At 40.6% G+C, this 16128-nt stretch overlaps 4 protein-coding genes across 4 annotated transcripts; 2 read left to right on the top strand and 2 right to left on the bottom strand.

The window, feature by feature from the left end:
- Positions 1-348: 348 nt before the first annotated feature.
- Positions 349-3085, bottom strand: LOC140773034 (uncharacterized). Its single transcript, XM_073115356.1, has 5 exons — positions 2224-3085; positions 2032-2135; positions 1785-1956; positions 1588-1710; positions 349-1449 (listed from the first exon to the last, which is right to left on the bottom strand). Exons 1-5 carry the CDS (start codon positions 2410-2412, stop codon positions 484-486), a joined length of 1554 nt encoding a protein of 517 aa, XP_072971457.1. The 5' UTR covers positions 2413-3085; the 3' UTR covers positions 349-483.
- Positions 3086-4934: 1849 nt separating this feature from the next.
- LOC140773260 (uncharacterized) lies at positions 4935-8205 on the top strand. The gene is made up of 8 exons (XM_073115739.1): positions 4935-5277; positions 5384-5455; positions 5946-6158; positions 6266-6353; positions 6862-7265; positions 7611-7682; positions 7805-8017; positions 8114-8205. The coding sequence occupies exons 1-8, from the start codon at positions 4935-4937 to the stop codon at positions 8200-8202; spliced, it is 1494 nt and encodes a 497-aa protein (XP_072971840.1). The 3' UTR covers positions 8203-8205.
- Positions 8206-9920: 1715 nt separating this feature from the next.
- LOC140773259 (aldehyde oxidase GLOX-like) lies at positions 9921-11558 on the bottom strand. Its single transcript, XM_073115738.1, has one exon. It carries the CDS (start codon positions 11556-11558, stop codon positions 9921-9923), a length of 1638 nt encoding a protein of 545 aa, XP_072971839.1.
- Positions 11559-14577: 3019 nt separating this feature from the next.
- LOC140774084 (basic blue protein-like) lies at positions 14578-15357 on the top strand. Its single transcript, XM_073116934.1, has 2 exons — positions 14578-14843; positions 14958-15357. The coding sequence occupies exons 1-2, from the start codon at positions 14672-14674 to the stop codon at positions 15155-15157; spliced, it is 372 nt and encodes a 123-aa protein (XP_072973035.1). The 5' UTR covers positions 14578-14671; the 3' UTR covers positions 15158-15357.
- The last annotated feature ends 771 nt before the right edge of the window (positions 15358-16128 follow it).

Below are 16128 nucleotides of genomic sequence, written 5' to 3'. Positions count from 1 at the left end.
GGGTATACATCATGTTACATCACGAGACAGGTGAACCAAACCAGTTCTCCATTCCTGAGATGCTACAGTGAATCACACTTCAGGCTTACTTATCTTTCTTTGTAAAGTGTTGCAGCTAAAGTGCTTTTCAGGTGCATATAGACATTGGTTTTCTTCCAACTTCCAGACTTTTGTACAAGTGCTCTCTGGACTCCAGGTAACTGTTTTCACTATTAAATTTCACTATGGTTAACTGCAGTATTACCTTGATTTAATGGTTTAGTCCCATCTTTAGAATCTTTTAATCGAATTAAGATCACCATCTTAGTAATCTCTTCATTTGAAGATGTGCAAAGAGGACTTCAATATTAGAAATTTATAAACAAAATCCATTTCCACGATGTATACGATGTGTGCTCACTCTTAATCAGATACAAAACTCATGATGAGGAAGTCTACCAATTATCTGTTCCTAAAATCATTTACGTTTAATCTACTTGATGCTTACTCGTCTTTCTTTTGCTCTAGTATTTGCTGGTAACGTCCTCTTCGGGTTCTTACTGACATGGGTTTTTTTCCACGATCTGGGTGTTCTTTGTGCAAGTGATCTCCCCTATCCAGGTGAATACTCTCTCTTGCAACATTTGGGTGCACCGATAAGTTTGTTGAAATTTTACTTTGATTTGCCGACTGTACTTCCAACCTATTAATATCTTCATCCAATGAAGTGCTTCCAGTGTGTCTCAGGTTTGTCCTTTGATAGGGAGCACCAAGGTAAGACATTTGGTTTTCTTCATATAAGCCTTCATCTGAAGCTGAATTAGTCTGCCTGTTTCCTGCGAAACGATCCCCACTTCTCCGAGAATCTAGTGTTTTGCTTGCTGATATTAGCATACCCTCTTCTTCACTGTCACTCTTATCAAATAAAATTTCATTTTCATCTCCCTCTGATGATGCTCTTGGTGCAATGTTTATTTCCTTTGAAGGAGTCTCAGTAGAATCTGAACTTGAGTGAGATGAAGAATAGTCTTGCTGTGCCGCCATATTATCTTCAGTTCCTTTTTGAAGCAAAACTTTGTGCTTTACTGATTTTTCTACGTCTGCATCTGAATTGTAGTTTTGAACGGTGTCTATCTTCTCAAAATATTTATCGCTGTCAGAATGCTCAGTCGTATCTCTTTTCAGTTCTTTGTTTTCGTTCCTCCTCTTACTAACTGGTTTACTCTGACCTGAGGAGCCCCTCCCTTCAGAATCAAACCGTGAGAGCTCCATGGCAGCCCTTGCAGCTGATGCTGCAAGTGCAGCCGATTCATAGGCCGCCTGTGCTGCACTTGGCACGTCTTTGTACTTCTGCATGACCTCCATAGAGAAGCTTTCATCTGAATCCAATTCAGGTAGCTTTCTGTTATCAACTGATGTATTCACTTCTGCCTTAATTTCGTCATTCCTCTGGTTGAATCTTCTATTGCCCTGCACAAGTGGTATGAAATGTTAATACTTCTGCTTAAGAAGTCTGGTAACGTGGCAACATTGGGCGGAACTGGCCCAAGACACATTTTGGGTGGACCCGGCCAGAGCTCTTGGCTACTTCAATATCACTCTACTGACCTTTAATTTCTCAGAAGAAACTTCTTGAATATCCAGCTTGATTCCTTTCTCTGCAGCTATCTCTTCAACCACTCTCTGTCTGCTCTCCAGGCTTGGCTGTCTGGTGGACAGCTTCTCTATTATCTGTACAAAATTCGGAACTCATTCATCGTGTTGAAACTAAAGATAAGTACATGGTAAAGAACTAGAGATGCTACCTTTGGATTCACTCCGCAACTATTTCTCAGCTCGAGCGCAGCGGCCGTGAAGTCCTTGCCGAAGTGGGTTGCGAAGATATAGCGAACATCCTGCAGCTCAGGCAGCTCACCGCACCTTGACGACGCGAAGATCAAGCTTGAGATCGCCTCGCGAAGCTCCTCGGGGCACTTCCTACAGAAACAGTCACCAAATGAATGATGAGATGAGGTGAGAACATTAAACCATCATCAACTAATGGCTACTCACTTGGTATTTTCTATGAGGATGGCCCTCTCAGTTATAAGATTGCAATAGCTCTCTGCCATCACAAACACATCTAACATATTCTGTTCCTTGATGACTTGCTCTGCCTGGTACATCAGTAAACAAACAACCATTAGAAACCATGCATTTATGGTATGAGATATGAAATTGATGGGTTTTTTTTTTATGACTTACGCGGAGGAGCGCGCGGTCAGCATGGCCAAGCTGGAGGAGCTGCGCGAGGTCACTACGGGCCTGAATGCACCGGACTTGGCGGTGGTTGCGGAGGACGGCGAGGCGGGAGACGGTGAGGCCCAAGAGGGTCTTCAGTTTTGATGTCTGCCTTGATGTCCTCCCTAAGAGAAGGTCCATTTTCCTTCCCATACTCTTCTCTTTCTTCCTCTCTACACCTCTCTTTCTACAAATGCACAATGCTAGAAGGCAAGCACCTCTTTTTTTGGCTGCGTTCCTATGAGGTAGTATCAAATGTCAAATTCTTATATACGAAGTTGTTATGCCTTGTGAACTAAGTATTAGGAAGATAACGCGGGGTGGATCTTCTAATACTCGTTGGAGTCAATAGCCTGTGGGGTAGGATTTAACCACTGGGTTGTTGTGGAATTGCTCCAAATGGCTGGGTGGTCTCTTCTCGTCTTCCTAGAAGCAAACAAATGCCAGCTTGCCAAAGAGGGATTATTCATGGTATCATATAAATTACACCCAAAAGTCATTTTAATCAGATATACAGAAAACTTTAATACAATCATATGTCACAATATTAGATATAAACTGGTAAGCTGGAGAAGAAATTTATTTAGGTGAATTGGTAGTAGTGGGGTATGGTATTCCTGGTTAGGATTTTGTGGGCTATATTCTTCGTGTGCTATTGGATGTAATGTCTGCTGGCATATCGATTGTATATATATAATTTAATTTTGTGAGCCTTTCATATTTAATTTTGGATTTGATCATGCTCATCACATCTAGTCTCCGCTATAGATGGTTAAATTGATTGCAGGAGTATTCGATACCCGATCCATTAATTGTTCGCAGGAAAAGTTCTTGCGATGTTGCTCATTGAATCCTAGCATCGTGTCAAACTATACTCCATATAATTTGTTGACTTAGTCCGTGATGCCTGCCTTCCTAAGACCAAGGCAAATGAATTTGGAGCAAAATTATCTAGGGACGTCATATCCGCCGCATTGGATCTTATCACTTTCTTTTCCTTTTACACTGCAAAAAAAAAAAAAAAAAATGCTGTAGTCTTCTTTTCTAATTTAGTTGCACAATTAGCAGTCATTTACTCATTTCCTTGCCAATATATGTAATGTGTGTTGATGCATTGAGATTCGGATAAAGGTACAACGTATATATACATATATACCTGATAAAACTATCTTAAGACTAAATCAGGAAGGATTGATAATATATGCCCATATTTTCAGACTCTAGTGATAAAGTTGATTGGCATGTTTCTCTTTTAGGTTTGACTTCCATTTACTTCAGGCCATTTTGACGATGGTGGTGACACAACATCGATTTTTTAGTAACTTCTAACTTAGTAGATTTGGTTAAAAGCTTTCACCAGATCTTTGGGTAAATAGAGACGTGTAGAGAAAGGAAGGGCCTTTTAGATGCTTGTGCCCATGCGTTCTTATGTGTGGTTAGAAGCAGAGTAGTAGAAAAATGACTAGTAATATCTTTAAACGACCAACATAACAAGCTAATGATAAAGGTAATTTAAGTACCTTTCCTATCCACTTTTTATGCTTTGGCATGGCCCAGGGTTAATTCCTTGCTTCTTAAATTATGTAATGCTTTTAGGTGAGAATTTTATTGTTTACTACTGTCTTCCAAGATTCGTACAAGTTTTACTGACCATTGCCGAAGATACCTTTCTTCATAGAAGTTCTAGAAAGAGATTTGAGAAACCTCAAGTATTACCATCTGTTTCTGTATGTTAAACGAGTGCCCTATCTCTATTGTAGCTCTCATTGCCATTAATTGTTGGCAGGTTTGGATTTGCAGTTGCTAGGATTAGGATGAAAATTGAATAGAAATTAGGATCAGATCCAGAATGGTAAAATTAATATCTAATACAGGTTTTAGATACAAATTAGTCTGATTTTGATGTATTGATATATGCAACCATACATAATCACCATGTCTAGTCCTAGGAATAACATTGTCTTATACTAACCTACAAGGGTAGAAGCTTTATATTCCTCTTTCCTTAAACGCGGATTAATGCAGCAGAGAACAAATTAACATGGAGAAAGAAGATATTATCTCATCACTTTTCAACAAATAGAGGCACTAATTAATGCAATACTATTTCCACCTCTGTCATCACTCTGGAGAACAAGTCACAATAACACCTCCTCCTCCTTCTCATTTATCTCCATTTCCTCCATTTATAAATTATGCCTACGTGCTGCTATTGCTAAACATTTATTAATAAGACGAACAAAACAATAGTTTAACGACAACTAAATCAATTAGTCATAAGCTCATCAAAACAACTGCCCAATTTATGTACATCCTCTGCAGCACCAAAGTGAATGAATTGAATTTCGTAGCCAATCGACAGCTGCCAAGTATGGCTGTAGACGATCTACTACATACTTTATTAAAATCCATTTGCCGAGAGGTGCAAATAAGTACAACATATGACATCCCCCATGCTGGAACCATTCACAGATTTATGTGGTATTTGCGAGCGGCCCCTCGTATCATCTCTAAATTAATAACGAATGAGATGTATACTCTTCATATATACTTTGACCTCTTCTCTTGTCGTCCCTTTTTCTCTCTCTCCTCCTACTATAAAAGCTCTCCTCCTACACCCCTCCTCTTCGTATATTCATCTGACGTATATACATAATAAGGTAGCAACATCAAAAATGGAGATATACTCCAGCACAAACGTCGGATACCTGACAACAGCAGCCAAACCGCCGCCGCCGCCGCAATTCGGAATTCCAGCCCCAACCATCGCAGCTTCGATTCTAGTGCAGCCGTCCGGTTACACGCCTGCGGTCCCAGCCTATCCACCGCAGCAGGCCGGGGTGTATCCGCCGCCGCCCGGGGCTACTCTTAGTGCTCCACCGCCAACCGTCGGGCAGTCCGCGCCGACGGCGGGCGAAGGAGTCGCACTGGGGCAAGTAATAGGTCAGCAGATCGGGCAAAGAGTAGGGGAGATGTGGTCGACTGGTCTGTTCGATTGCTCGCAAGATCCTGAAAATGGTGGGAGTTTTTAATCATTCATTGAGATAGTTTATAAGTGGAGGCGAGCTTCGTTATGTTGATATGGTGTGATTAAGCTAAGGTTTTACGTGCATGTGGATTGCAGCTCTGTTGACGTGCGTTGCCCCGTGCGTCACGTTCGGCCAGATCGCTGAGGTTCTCGACGAGGGACGCACACGTACGTAAAACGATTCTATCTTTCATCGTTCTTTCTGCCACCTTGTTACGAGTTAATTAAGGGAAAGCTAGCTGATAGTTAATTATCGTGGTATGGTTAAAATTAAATGGATTAAAGGAAGAAATGATGCTTATAAGTAAACTTTTAATTTAGTGTATATGGCTAATATATATTAGCATCAAAAACCAAAACTAGCTAGTTGTCTGGTAATATATAATTGCATTTAGTTAGTTTTCTGCAAGGTTATAAAAAAAAACTGAGTTTTTGGGCAAATAATCCATCCATATATGTATATAATTACATAATTCTTTCTCTAGATTGATTTTTGTCTAGTTGCAATGATTCTAAATGATCTTGTTATATTTTTATAATTTTTGGTGCACCCAATGTCTGATTACTTCTTATTTGAGTGTCTAATATATTTTCAAAAGAATAAGAGAGAGAGAGAAAGAAGAGGAAATGGATTGTATATAACACTGCATGCATGCAGCATGCACGACGAGTGGGTGTATCTACTGCGTTTCGGGCTTTGCCATCATCCTGCCGTTGTTGCTGTCATCCAACCTCCGTTCACGGCTCCGTGCTAGTTTCAACCTCTTGGAGGAGCCTGGCCCTGACATATTCATCCACCTGTGCTTTGAGAGCTGTGCTCTCTGCCAAGAATACCGAGAGCTCAAGAACCGAGGCTTCAACCCCGAACTCGGTATATATGCCATCGCACGTCTTTCTTTCTCTAATCCTTTCCACTATATACAAGTTTTCAGTGCATGGAAATGACTCAAATATTCGTTCCTTACTTCGTTTACTTAGGTTGGGCGGGCATTCAGACGGCCAGATTAAATCCAGGAACGATGACACCTCCACCACCAGTGACGATGATGTATCCAGGAGGAGCTGCGTAAATTAAGTTCCTCTGAATTAAAGTGAATGCTGAGCTGATCGATTCGAACCTTTTCCTGTACACGTTGGAATTTGAGCTCGGGGATCGAATTGAGTTGTTTTTCTTTTTAATTTATTTTTGCAAGTAATAAAAGTCTTCATGCACTCCCTTCTTAATTATGGATGATGCCCAGGGTGCACGCATTCTAAAATACACAGGGAATTAAGATGAGGTGCATTCTTGTGAAGGATATATTATCATTTATAATCATTCAAACCTACAGCAGTCTTCCAGCGCAGATCGATATTAATTAGCGAGTAGTGTTTGCCACGTTAATGCTTCGAATGATTGTGGGACTCGGTGATAACCAAAACAAGTTTTAGTAGATTTTGAGAGCAATATAAATAAGACTTAAGACTTCCTCTAATGGCGATCGTGGCATGCACGTAGTAGCAACCAAATAAAAGAACAACTATAAATTAAAACCTCCACTTCCTTCTTAATTCCATCAGTCGGAAATGGACAGCATGTCGTTCGCGGCCGACGACGAGCGACCGCCGTCCTTCGCAACATATGGTGAGAACGCCCAGGATGGCGGCGGCGACCAGATGGGGGGGCCACCTCCAGCTGCAGCTCCACCGCCGCAGCGCCGTTACCAGGCCCCTCCCCCACCTGTATACCGACCGGCGGCTGCCGCCGCCCCTGGCTACGGTTATCAGCAAGCCGCTACGCCGGTCAGTGGCATACCAACCCCAGCTGGTTGGAATTATGATCAACAGGTAAATTACGGGCAACCGAAACCGGCGGCGCAAAACGCGGCGTACCCTGCTACTACGCCGCCTCGTCCGGTGCAGTGCCCGCCGGTAGGGCAGAGAGTGGGGGAGATGTGGTCGACTGGTTTGTTTGATTGCTTGGATGATCCCACTAATGGTGAGTTCTCTGATTTGGACTAGAACAGTGGAAGTTTTATATTCTAAAAACTTTAGTTGTTAAAAATCCTTTATATTCTACCACTCATGCTAATTGGAGCTTATTTAGATTAATTTAGTGTAGGGTTTTGAATACCCCTCAAACCATAACTAACTAATTAATTTCAGCCATTCAAATGTAAAAGAACAACAACAACAACAAAACCCTTATTTTTGTTTGTCAGGATGATTTATTTCCTTTTATTTTGTTAAACTACTGCATTTCTAATTTATAGATGTCAAAAGTTAACCTGAAGGCTAATTAACTCTTACGTGCATGCATGCATGCATGTGTTGGACGTGGCAGCCCTTTTGACCCTCCTCGCCCCGTGCGTGACGTTCGGGCAGATCACTGAGATTCTCGACGAGGGCCGAACATGTAAGCGGATTAACTAAACTCGATTAGGCGATCTAGCTACTACTTTTGTTGTTCTAATAACTATTCCATGACGATTAACTGCCCCTAATTAAGAGAAGGATTTAAATTAACTACATACGCAGCTTGCACCACGAGCGGATCCCTTTACTTCTTGGCAACTTTTGCCATTATCCTACCATCCTTGCTCTCCACCAACCTCCGTACGAGGCTCAGGACTTCCTTCAACCTCATGGCCGACCCTGGCCCGGATCTATTCGTCCACCTCTGCTTTGAGTACTGTGCCCTCTGCCAGGAGTACAGAGAACTAAAGAACCGTGGCTTGAACCCGGAAATTGGTAGAGAGCTATTCGTTATGCGTTATATATCCATCCTTCTTCTAATTAATAAGGTTCTAATCAATCAGATCGATTGCTAACTATATGTGCATGTAGGTTGGTTAGGAGTCCAGATGATGAGACAGCAGCAGCAGCAGCAACTGGGAAGCATGGCACCTCCGCAGCCACAAATGATGCACCAATGAGGAGCAGTTGGATGATGGTTTGAACCAGTCAATAATGCCATCTGTGTTGGTTTCTGTTGCCTTTGATCTTGTTTCGGTTCCTAAATCATTTGTTGTGAGTTCTTCTCATGCATTAGAGACAAAGTTTAGTGCTAATCATCATCGAGAGTCCATACTTCATGTCAGGGATTGTGTTTGCATGTAAAATGTTAATTAATTAAATACTTGTTTTTAAAATGGGTCGATGTATTTGAGGGAAATTTACATATAACACCCTGTTTTCTAATAAAATTATGATTATACCTTACATTTTTACTATTTACAAATCAAGCTTTATAATTTAGCGAATATGTGCATAAAATAATATCCTATTATATTTGTTAGCTAAACTTAACTAAGTATCTCGATTAAGTTAACTATATTAATAAGATTAGAAAAATACTTTCGGTCAAGTTATATTTGTGCAACCTATACTAATTCAATCTAACCTAGCTAAACCTAACATATACTCGAGACATTTTATTCATTTAAATATAAAATATTTTTAATTAATGGAATATTCTTACGACGTTAATTTAAATCTAATCCAGGATATTTTTTGTACATATTTGCTAAAGTTTAGGTTTCAATTTGCAAATAGTAAAATGTAGGGCGTAAACCATAATTTTATTAAAAAAAAACAGATTAGTATATGCAAATTTTTCTAAAAATTAAAGGGTTTATATAATTACTTGAGCCTTCATGTAATAGCTTATGTTTTTTAGTAGAATTGAATTATAAGATTTGTATTTAACATTAGTCCATCTAACTCAGTTGAGCAAAGATTTTGATTTAGGATAAGGATGGCATTTCTTCCCTTAAGAGTAGGTGTAAAACTGAAGATTGTGAGGCCTTTTCATCATATAATAATAAATTGGAATTATATCTTAGAAATGATCGACTCCAATAGATGCTCATCGTATGCTCTCTCTTTTTTTTCCTCCTATTGCGTGAGATTGGCAGATGAGCTCGGACAAGTGGGTTCATAGTGACTCATGAAGAATGGCTAATAGCAATGAAAAGCTAGACTCTTGAGCCTGGAGTGTTACCGGAAGAGAAATTAGGCATGAGACTTGCTTAAGAGTAGTAGATTAGATTGAACAGCGATAATGAAGAGATTGTTGAGTATTATATGTGAGAGTTTAGTTCATGAGACTTGCTTAAGACTAGTAGATTAGACTGAACAATGATAATGAAGACATTGTTGAGTATCATACGTGAGAGTTTAGTTCCACGTTGAAGTAAATGAATTTATATGAATACTTGAGCCTTTGAGTTTAAAATTTATATTAAACCCTATCTCCCTAATATTTGTGATGTGTTATGTGTATGCAAGCTAGCTTGGTGACTAGATCACCTTGATCAATACATAGGTCTCAAATTAATAACCTCAAAGAACTTGTCAAGTGGTATAGATTCCTTTTTATTATTTTTATTTTTTTGTCTTAAGCTTGACGAGTGGTTTACTATTCACGTGCCACTTTTGTCACATGTAGAGCTTAATTACTTGGTTTATTAGAATATATATATATATATATCCTATTAAATTAACCAAAGCAAAAGAAGAAACAAAACCAAAGGCCGATCCATCGAGTCTCCCTCGCTCACATGATATGTCTTCATTACTTATATATATATATATATATATACTTACTTCTCTATCGCAATTAATAAGTCGCAAACAAAGTAGTAACTATGACTCACTTCACATGCACCCATATGCCCTCACTTGGAATCCCACCATTAACGACAAACACCATGTAGTACCCCGGCGGCGCTAAGATCGCCGACGCCGGAGCAACGGCAACGACATTGTATAATACCTTTCCGACCGCGGCCACCTTTCCTGTGTCCAAAATTAGAAGCCTCTGGTTCATAGAGAAGGAGTGTGTCGCGAACGCCGGCGCCACCATCGTCACCGTCACGCCGCTGTCCCTTATTTTTGCTGCGGCGAACCGAAGGTTGAACTGCTTTCCGTAATTCAATTGCAGCGGAAGGATTCCTGGGATGGAGATCGCTGGCCGTGACTTGGCGTTACTCGGGGTTAAGTACTCCGGTGAGAATGCCTCGAGGCTGAGCTCCGTCGGGTACTGGACGCCGGAGAAGTTGTAGTACACGTGAGGGTTGCTTCCGCCAACGAGCACACGGCCATCGCGGAGCAGCACCGCCGACGAGTGGTAAAGCCGGGGAGTCGTCGCCGCACTTTGCACCTCGAAGCGAGCTCCTGCGCGATTTCCGATGCGGTAGACGACCGGCGCGAGGGACGGATTCTTACCGAGCTCCCACCCGGCTGTCCCCGCCGCCGCGCCGTTGATGATTACCACTTCCTCGCCGTTAGGGAGCAGGATCATGTCGCCCATCACTCTCGGCGCCGGCATTGTCTCCATCGCCCACGACGGCGAATCGTCGGTGATCCTTATCCTCCCGCACGAGCTCAAAGCCGGCAAGAAACCACCCTTCTGCTTCGCCTGTACAAACGACCCTATCGGCGCTCCGCCGCAGATGAGCACTTCGGCTTCCGTCTCCGACGGCTTTAATGGTAGTAAAACTGACGAGCCCGTGCTCGGATAGTTCCGCGGCTCTCCACCGGGTATCTTCGGATAAGTTCTAACGATAATATTCTTATTGTAATCTAAGAGGATGGCCCGGTTGTTGGCGAAGATGAAGAGGTTTCCATCGACGTTGAGGTGGACGAACGGGTAGAGGTTGTTCTCTTCGGGATCTTTCGTTTCTATAAGGAATGGAAGAGAAGTTACTGTCGAAGTAGGATTTGTTTTCGGATAAAATTCGTAGCTGAATTGCCTCCGGCCACCGACTATGATCGCCCGGCCGTCGGGGAGGATCTGGTTGGTGGCGTACCACCGGCGGACTGCGAGGTCCAGTTTGCGTTCGACCCAGTCGCATTTCCCGTCGCCGCAAGGGCGGAAGAAGCGGACGGCGCGTTCGCCATCGTTGTACCCGCCGGTCTGCATCAGGGTGCCGTCGGGGGCAACTGTGCCGGAGGAGCACCAGGTGTCGGTGAGGACGGTGAGGGGGCGGAAGGTGTTGTCGACGACGGAGTACTCAACGGAGTGCGCGGTGCAGTCGATCTTGACGGCGAGCTCGTCGGGGTCGTGGCGGCAGTTGCCTGCGGGGAGAGAGAGGTTGGAGTGGCCGAAGTCGGTGCGGTCGAAGAGGACGACCCGGTCGGGGAATAAGAGCTGCATGTGCATGGCGGAAACGCCGACGCTTTTTTGCAGCATATTCCACCGCCGCCAGCCGCCGCCGTTGACGGCTATAGTGTGGTGGAGAATGAGATAGAGATCAAACATCATAACTAATTTTAGCTTCATCGTCATGGAATCTCTGATTACCAAGATAGTGTTGGAATTTTAAGTTTATGCTCTCCTCTGTTTTTGTATAAACGTATTGGTGGCAATTGAACGAGGGAAGTTAAATTGCTAACATTGTGATACGTACTTGGCAATTGTTGATTGGGGTAGGATACAAATTTGTGCAGTTGCGGCTGCAGACGATCTGATGCCAGATGGATAGATAGCAGTGATACACGTGCATGGAATATGGAGTTTGGACGTAGATGCAGTGTATACAGAGGAATTAAAAGGGATTTGGATTAGGACGAAGGGGGAGGCGTAGTTTACATTGGATGGCTCGGGCGGCAATTCACGTCTCTTTGGCTTTCGCCCACCACCATCATATTAAATTTATGAAATTAATTGGAGATAATTATGACGTCTAATATATATATATATATATATTCTTAAAGCCCGTATGATTGGCTGGTCCTATTTCATGATTTAGGTGGTTTAATTATTAGGCTACTAAAATATGGTATTTAGTTGTCACTTAGACTAAAGTGTAATTATTATACTTACTATATAAAATTAATGAACCAAAATACTCTTTAATTTTTATTATATTAGATAAAATATTATTATTAAAGTTTAGATATTTGCCAAAAAAATATATATATATATTTTTATAGTAAAAATAATTTTATTACAGGATCGCACTTGTAACCCAGCAATCACCGTGAGTTTCCAGCCTTCCATGCTTTTAAGCCAGCAAGCGAATTTATAAATATTAATTTTTCTTTGTATACAGAATGCCACTTTTATTTATTTTTAATTTTTACTTTTTTAAAGAAAGTAAATTATTACGAAATTATAACAACTTGGGGGCATAGAAGTTCATAAGCAAAATGTATTTATTTTAAGATAAAAATTTAGAATATATAAGAGATAATATAAAATAGAGGTGTCATTATTATTTTGATGTGTCATGCACATAATACCAATGTCTTATTATTAAATTTATAAAATATAAAATGTAAGTGATTTTAAAAGTAAAATTATAACTTGAGAAATAAAATAAATTTATATTTAATTTTATTTTCTCTCTCATCTTTCATCCTTAAACTTGGCTAAGAAAAATAGTATTTAGTTACTAAAGGAGTTCCTAGCCAAATGCAGGAGTTAGTCCTAAACTCAAACCACATACCACCTTAAGTAATACTTAAGAAAAGTTGTCTCTCCCTTTCTACTTTGGTGTAGGTTGTAAAATATGTTACGACTTGATCACTTCAGCTATAGCAACAATAGGTTAAACATAGGAAACACTAGCCCACTTAACAAAATTGCTTTAATTCTCCTTGTCTTTGCTAAACCAATACCTTTGACCCAATTAAAGATAACCTACTGGCATCTCAACTTACTTGCCAACCATATCCCCGTCCTTGCTTGTCTTTAGTGTCTGTTTTCTTAGGTAAGGTTTAAATTCCACTACTAAGCTAATATGTATGGTTGCTTCAGTACCTGTGCATGGCTGCTGTAATTTTCCATCTTCTTCTTTTGGATTTACAGAGGAACTAAAGAAAGAGACCATGGAGCAGTGCACCTTCGCATCCTCACGGCTCTTCCTTTTCCAAGACAGTGGCTTGCTAATTAAAGACTCTTAACTATGCGTATCTAATGCTTGTTCTCAGTGTCTAGTTGTCAGGAATTGGTCATGGAATGGGCTAAAGCTAGATTAATTCATAATACTATTTAGTTTTATCTTAAAGGTCATTCACACGTCTGCATGACGAACGTACACCTCCACAGCTCCACTAGTCCACAAAAGTAAGCCCAAGTGCTCCAGAAGAAAGCAGGAGATGCCAAAATTCTCATGCCGACGACTCACGGGTTTCTTTCACATCTATGTTCAATTCTTAGTCTACTCTTTGTCTACTCCAATTAAAAGGCATGAGACCATTAGCTCCCACAGTTGCAGTAAAATAATAAGAATAAGAAGAAGAAGGAGAAGGAGGAGGAGGAGGAGGAGGAGGAGGAGGAGGAAAAAAAATAACAGTTTAGACTACCCTACATGATACGTTCTCTTTCGGCCAGGTCGCAGATTGTGTCCGTAATTTACTCACCCAACTGTCGAACATGTTCCACAGATTGGGGCGCCTTTTTCTTTTCGAATTCTACCCACAAACTGGGATATTGACTCCCATAACTAAGTGAACCATTCAAGAATTATGATCCACTTCCCTAATTAAAGTTAATATGTATATATGTATGTATTTTAGATAGTTGGGCTAATTTTATTTAAGAAATATGCTTTGGTGAAACATTTTATCAAATATTAATTAATTATAGCATTCACAAGGAAATCAAACCAGTAATGTTCATTCGCTCGTGCTTAAGATTTTTTAAGAGTGAATAAGTATGTCAACAGTAATAAAATCTTATTTAGAAATCATTCATAGTTTTATTGCACCTCGCCATTTGTAATAAAGTTTTATAGTTAATTTGTCACGTAATTTATCTTATATCAGATTTAGTAGTATGTTAGTGTTTAGTTGTAAGATATATTTAAGAGTGATGAATAAGTTTTGAAATATAACCCCTAAAAGAAAAGGATTACTTATGTCCAAATCAGACAACTTGGAGAGGATTGAATAAATCTGGCCACTAAGCCAAAATCAGACAATGGTCCTCCACTCAACCAGGCAAATCCCCAGTTGAGTTGCAGTTCCTACTCTTCTCAAGACATCTGTAGATATCTAAGTCCCCTTGGCCTACAATAATAGATGTGATCTACCACCTAACTCTTCCCATTTCCAGGCACATCTTCCAATTAAATACACACAAGTTGAGGCCTTCAAAGTTCACACAAAGTCCTCTCAGTCCTTTGTCCAAGAAATAATGTCCCCTTGTGGGTAGTTGGCCAGCTCCATTTTAGACCTCCATGGCAATCCAAGTAAAGACTAAAGAGGCCCAAAGACTTCCAAACGTCTCACTGGGGGCCCCCATGGCTGCCCACCCCTAACACTCCTTTCCTTCCTCTTTAGAGGCTTATAAAAGACCACCTTATCTATCCTAATTGAGCACAAGCCTCTCAATAATTCCTTCGCTAGATCTCTTTGCTCTCTTTGAGAATTTATTTTAAAATCTCTTGTCCAGTGATGGCTCAGGGAAGGGGCAGTGCTGTGGCTCTGGGGCTTGCTCTCCTTTGCATCCTTGTCCTTAGTGAGACCGCCGAGTCGGCGGTCTACACAGTTGGCGGCGGCAGCGGCTGGACCTTCAACACCGCCGGCTGGCCTAACGGGAAGCGATTCAGGGCCGGCGATGTTCTCGGTAAGCATTAATTCATCTATATAAAACCTTTTTTTTTTTCCTTTTTTGTAAGACTATTAGTTTATAATTTGAGAGAGAATTTGAATTACTTGCTTCGATCTATACTTGGGATAGTTTTCAAGTACAACCCTTCGGTCCACAATGTGGTTGCGGTGAACGCGGCCGGGTACAGCAGTTGCAATGCCCCGAGAGGCGCAAAGATCTTCAAGTCCGGCAACGATCGGATAACGCTGGCTCGAGGGAGAAACTTCTTCATCTGCAGCTTCGCCGGCCACTGCCAGTCGGGAATGAAGATCGCCGTCACCGCCGCGTGAGGACGACGACAAGGACGAAGGCGTGATCATCTAACTATTTAGTTCTCTATCAGCTCTCTCTATATAAATATGCAGTGGTCAGAGGAGGTTGTAATAGCTAGTCATAGGGGGAGAGTTTTGTCCCTATGTCTATATCTATCTATATATATGAGAAGTATAATGAATAAAGCTATCAGCTAAATGTGGCGGCTTACGATGAACTCAGTTATAATGCTATAGTAAAGAATACTTTGCTCGTAACTGCTCTTCTTAGGTTCTGTGTTCCTCGTCTTCGCTCTAGGCTAGACAAAACTAGAGCTGTCAATCTTGGGCGTGGTTCACAAACGACTCATGTACGGTTTAACTTTTGTTCCAATCAATTCGGCAGTTTGACAGATGAGTCAAATCGGAGTCCAGATTTGATATTATTAGGCATTATAGTAGTTGAAAGTTGACTACTAGTTAAAATACATATTCTAGCAGATAGATTGAGATAAATAGTTAGATATATAATTCCGTAAGTTTATTGGTTTAATCCTAGTTAATTGAGCTTAGTTTTTAACCAGCTTGCCAAGCAAAACAGACCAAACATTTGAGCCGAACACAAGAACTTAACATTGACATCTTAAATAAATAATAAGTCTTCTTTAATATATATGTGTTGAATAATTGAACCAATCTTTCTAAAAAAATAAAACATATAAATCCAAACAATATAAATAATTGAAAATCTACCGAGTAACAAAATTGAACTCATAACCTTTTTCAAGGGTTGATAAAACCTAATTACTAAGATAAAGGTGGCTTTTCTAATTCTTTGTTTGACAAAAGAGTTTGCCACTAAGCAAATTGTCTCTAACATCATTATAATATAATATCCTTGTAGAATCCCTTATTTACTTACCTGTATGCTGCTCTAAAACTGATATTTATATGTATACCTAATAAAACAAATTTATCTGTATATTATCTTTCAATTTAAATCTCAATAA

Source organism: Typha angustifolia, chromosome 13, assembly GCF_048772165.1.
Source record: "Typha angustifolia cultivar Huaian chromosome 13, ASM4877216v1, whole genome shotgun sequence".
NCBI lineage: Eukaryota > Viridiplantae > Streptophyta > Magnoliopsida > Poales > Typhaceae > Typha > Typha angustifolia.
This window is presented reverse-complemented; position numbering and strand designations above follow the sequence as displayed.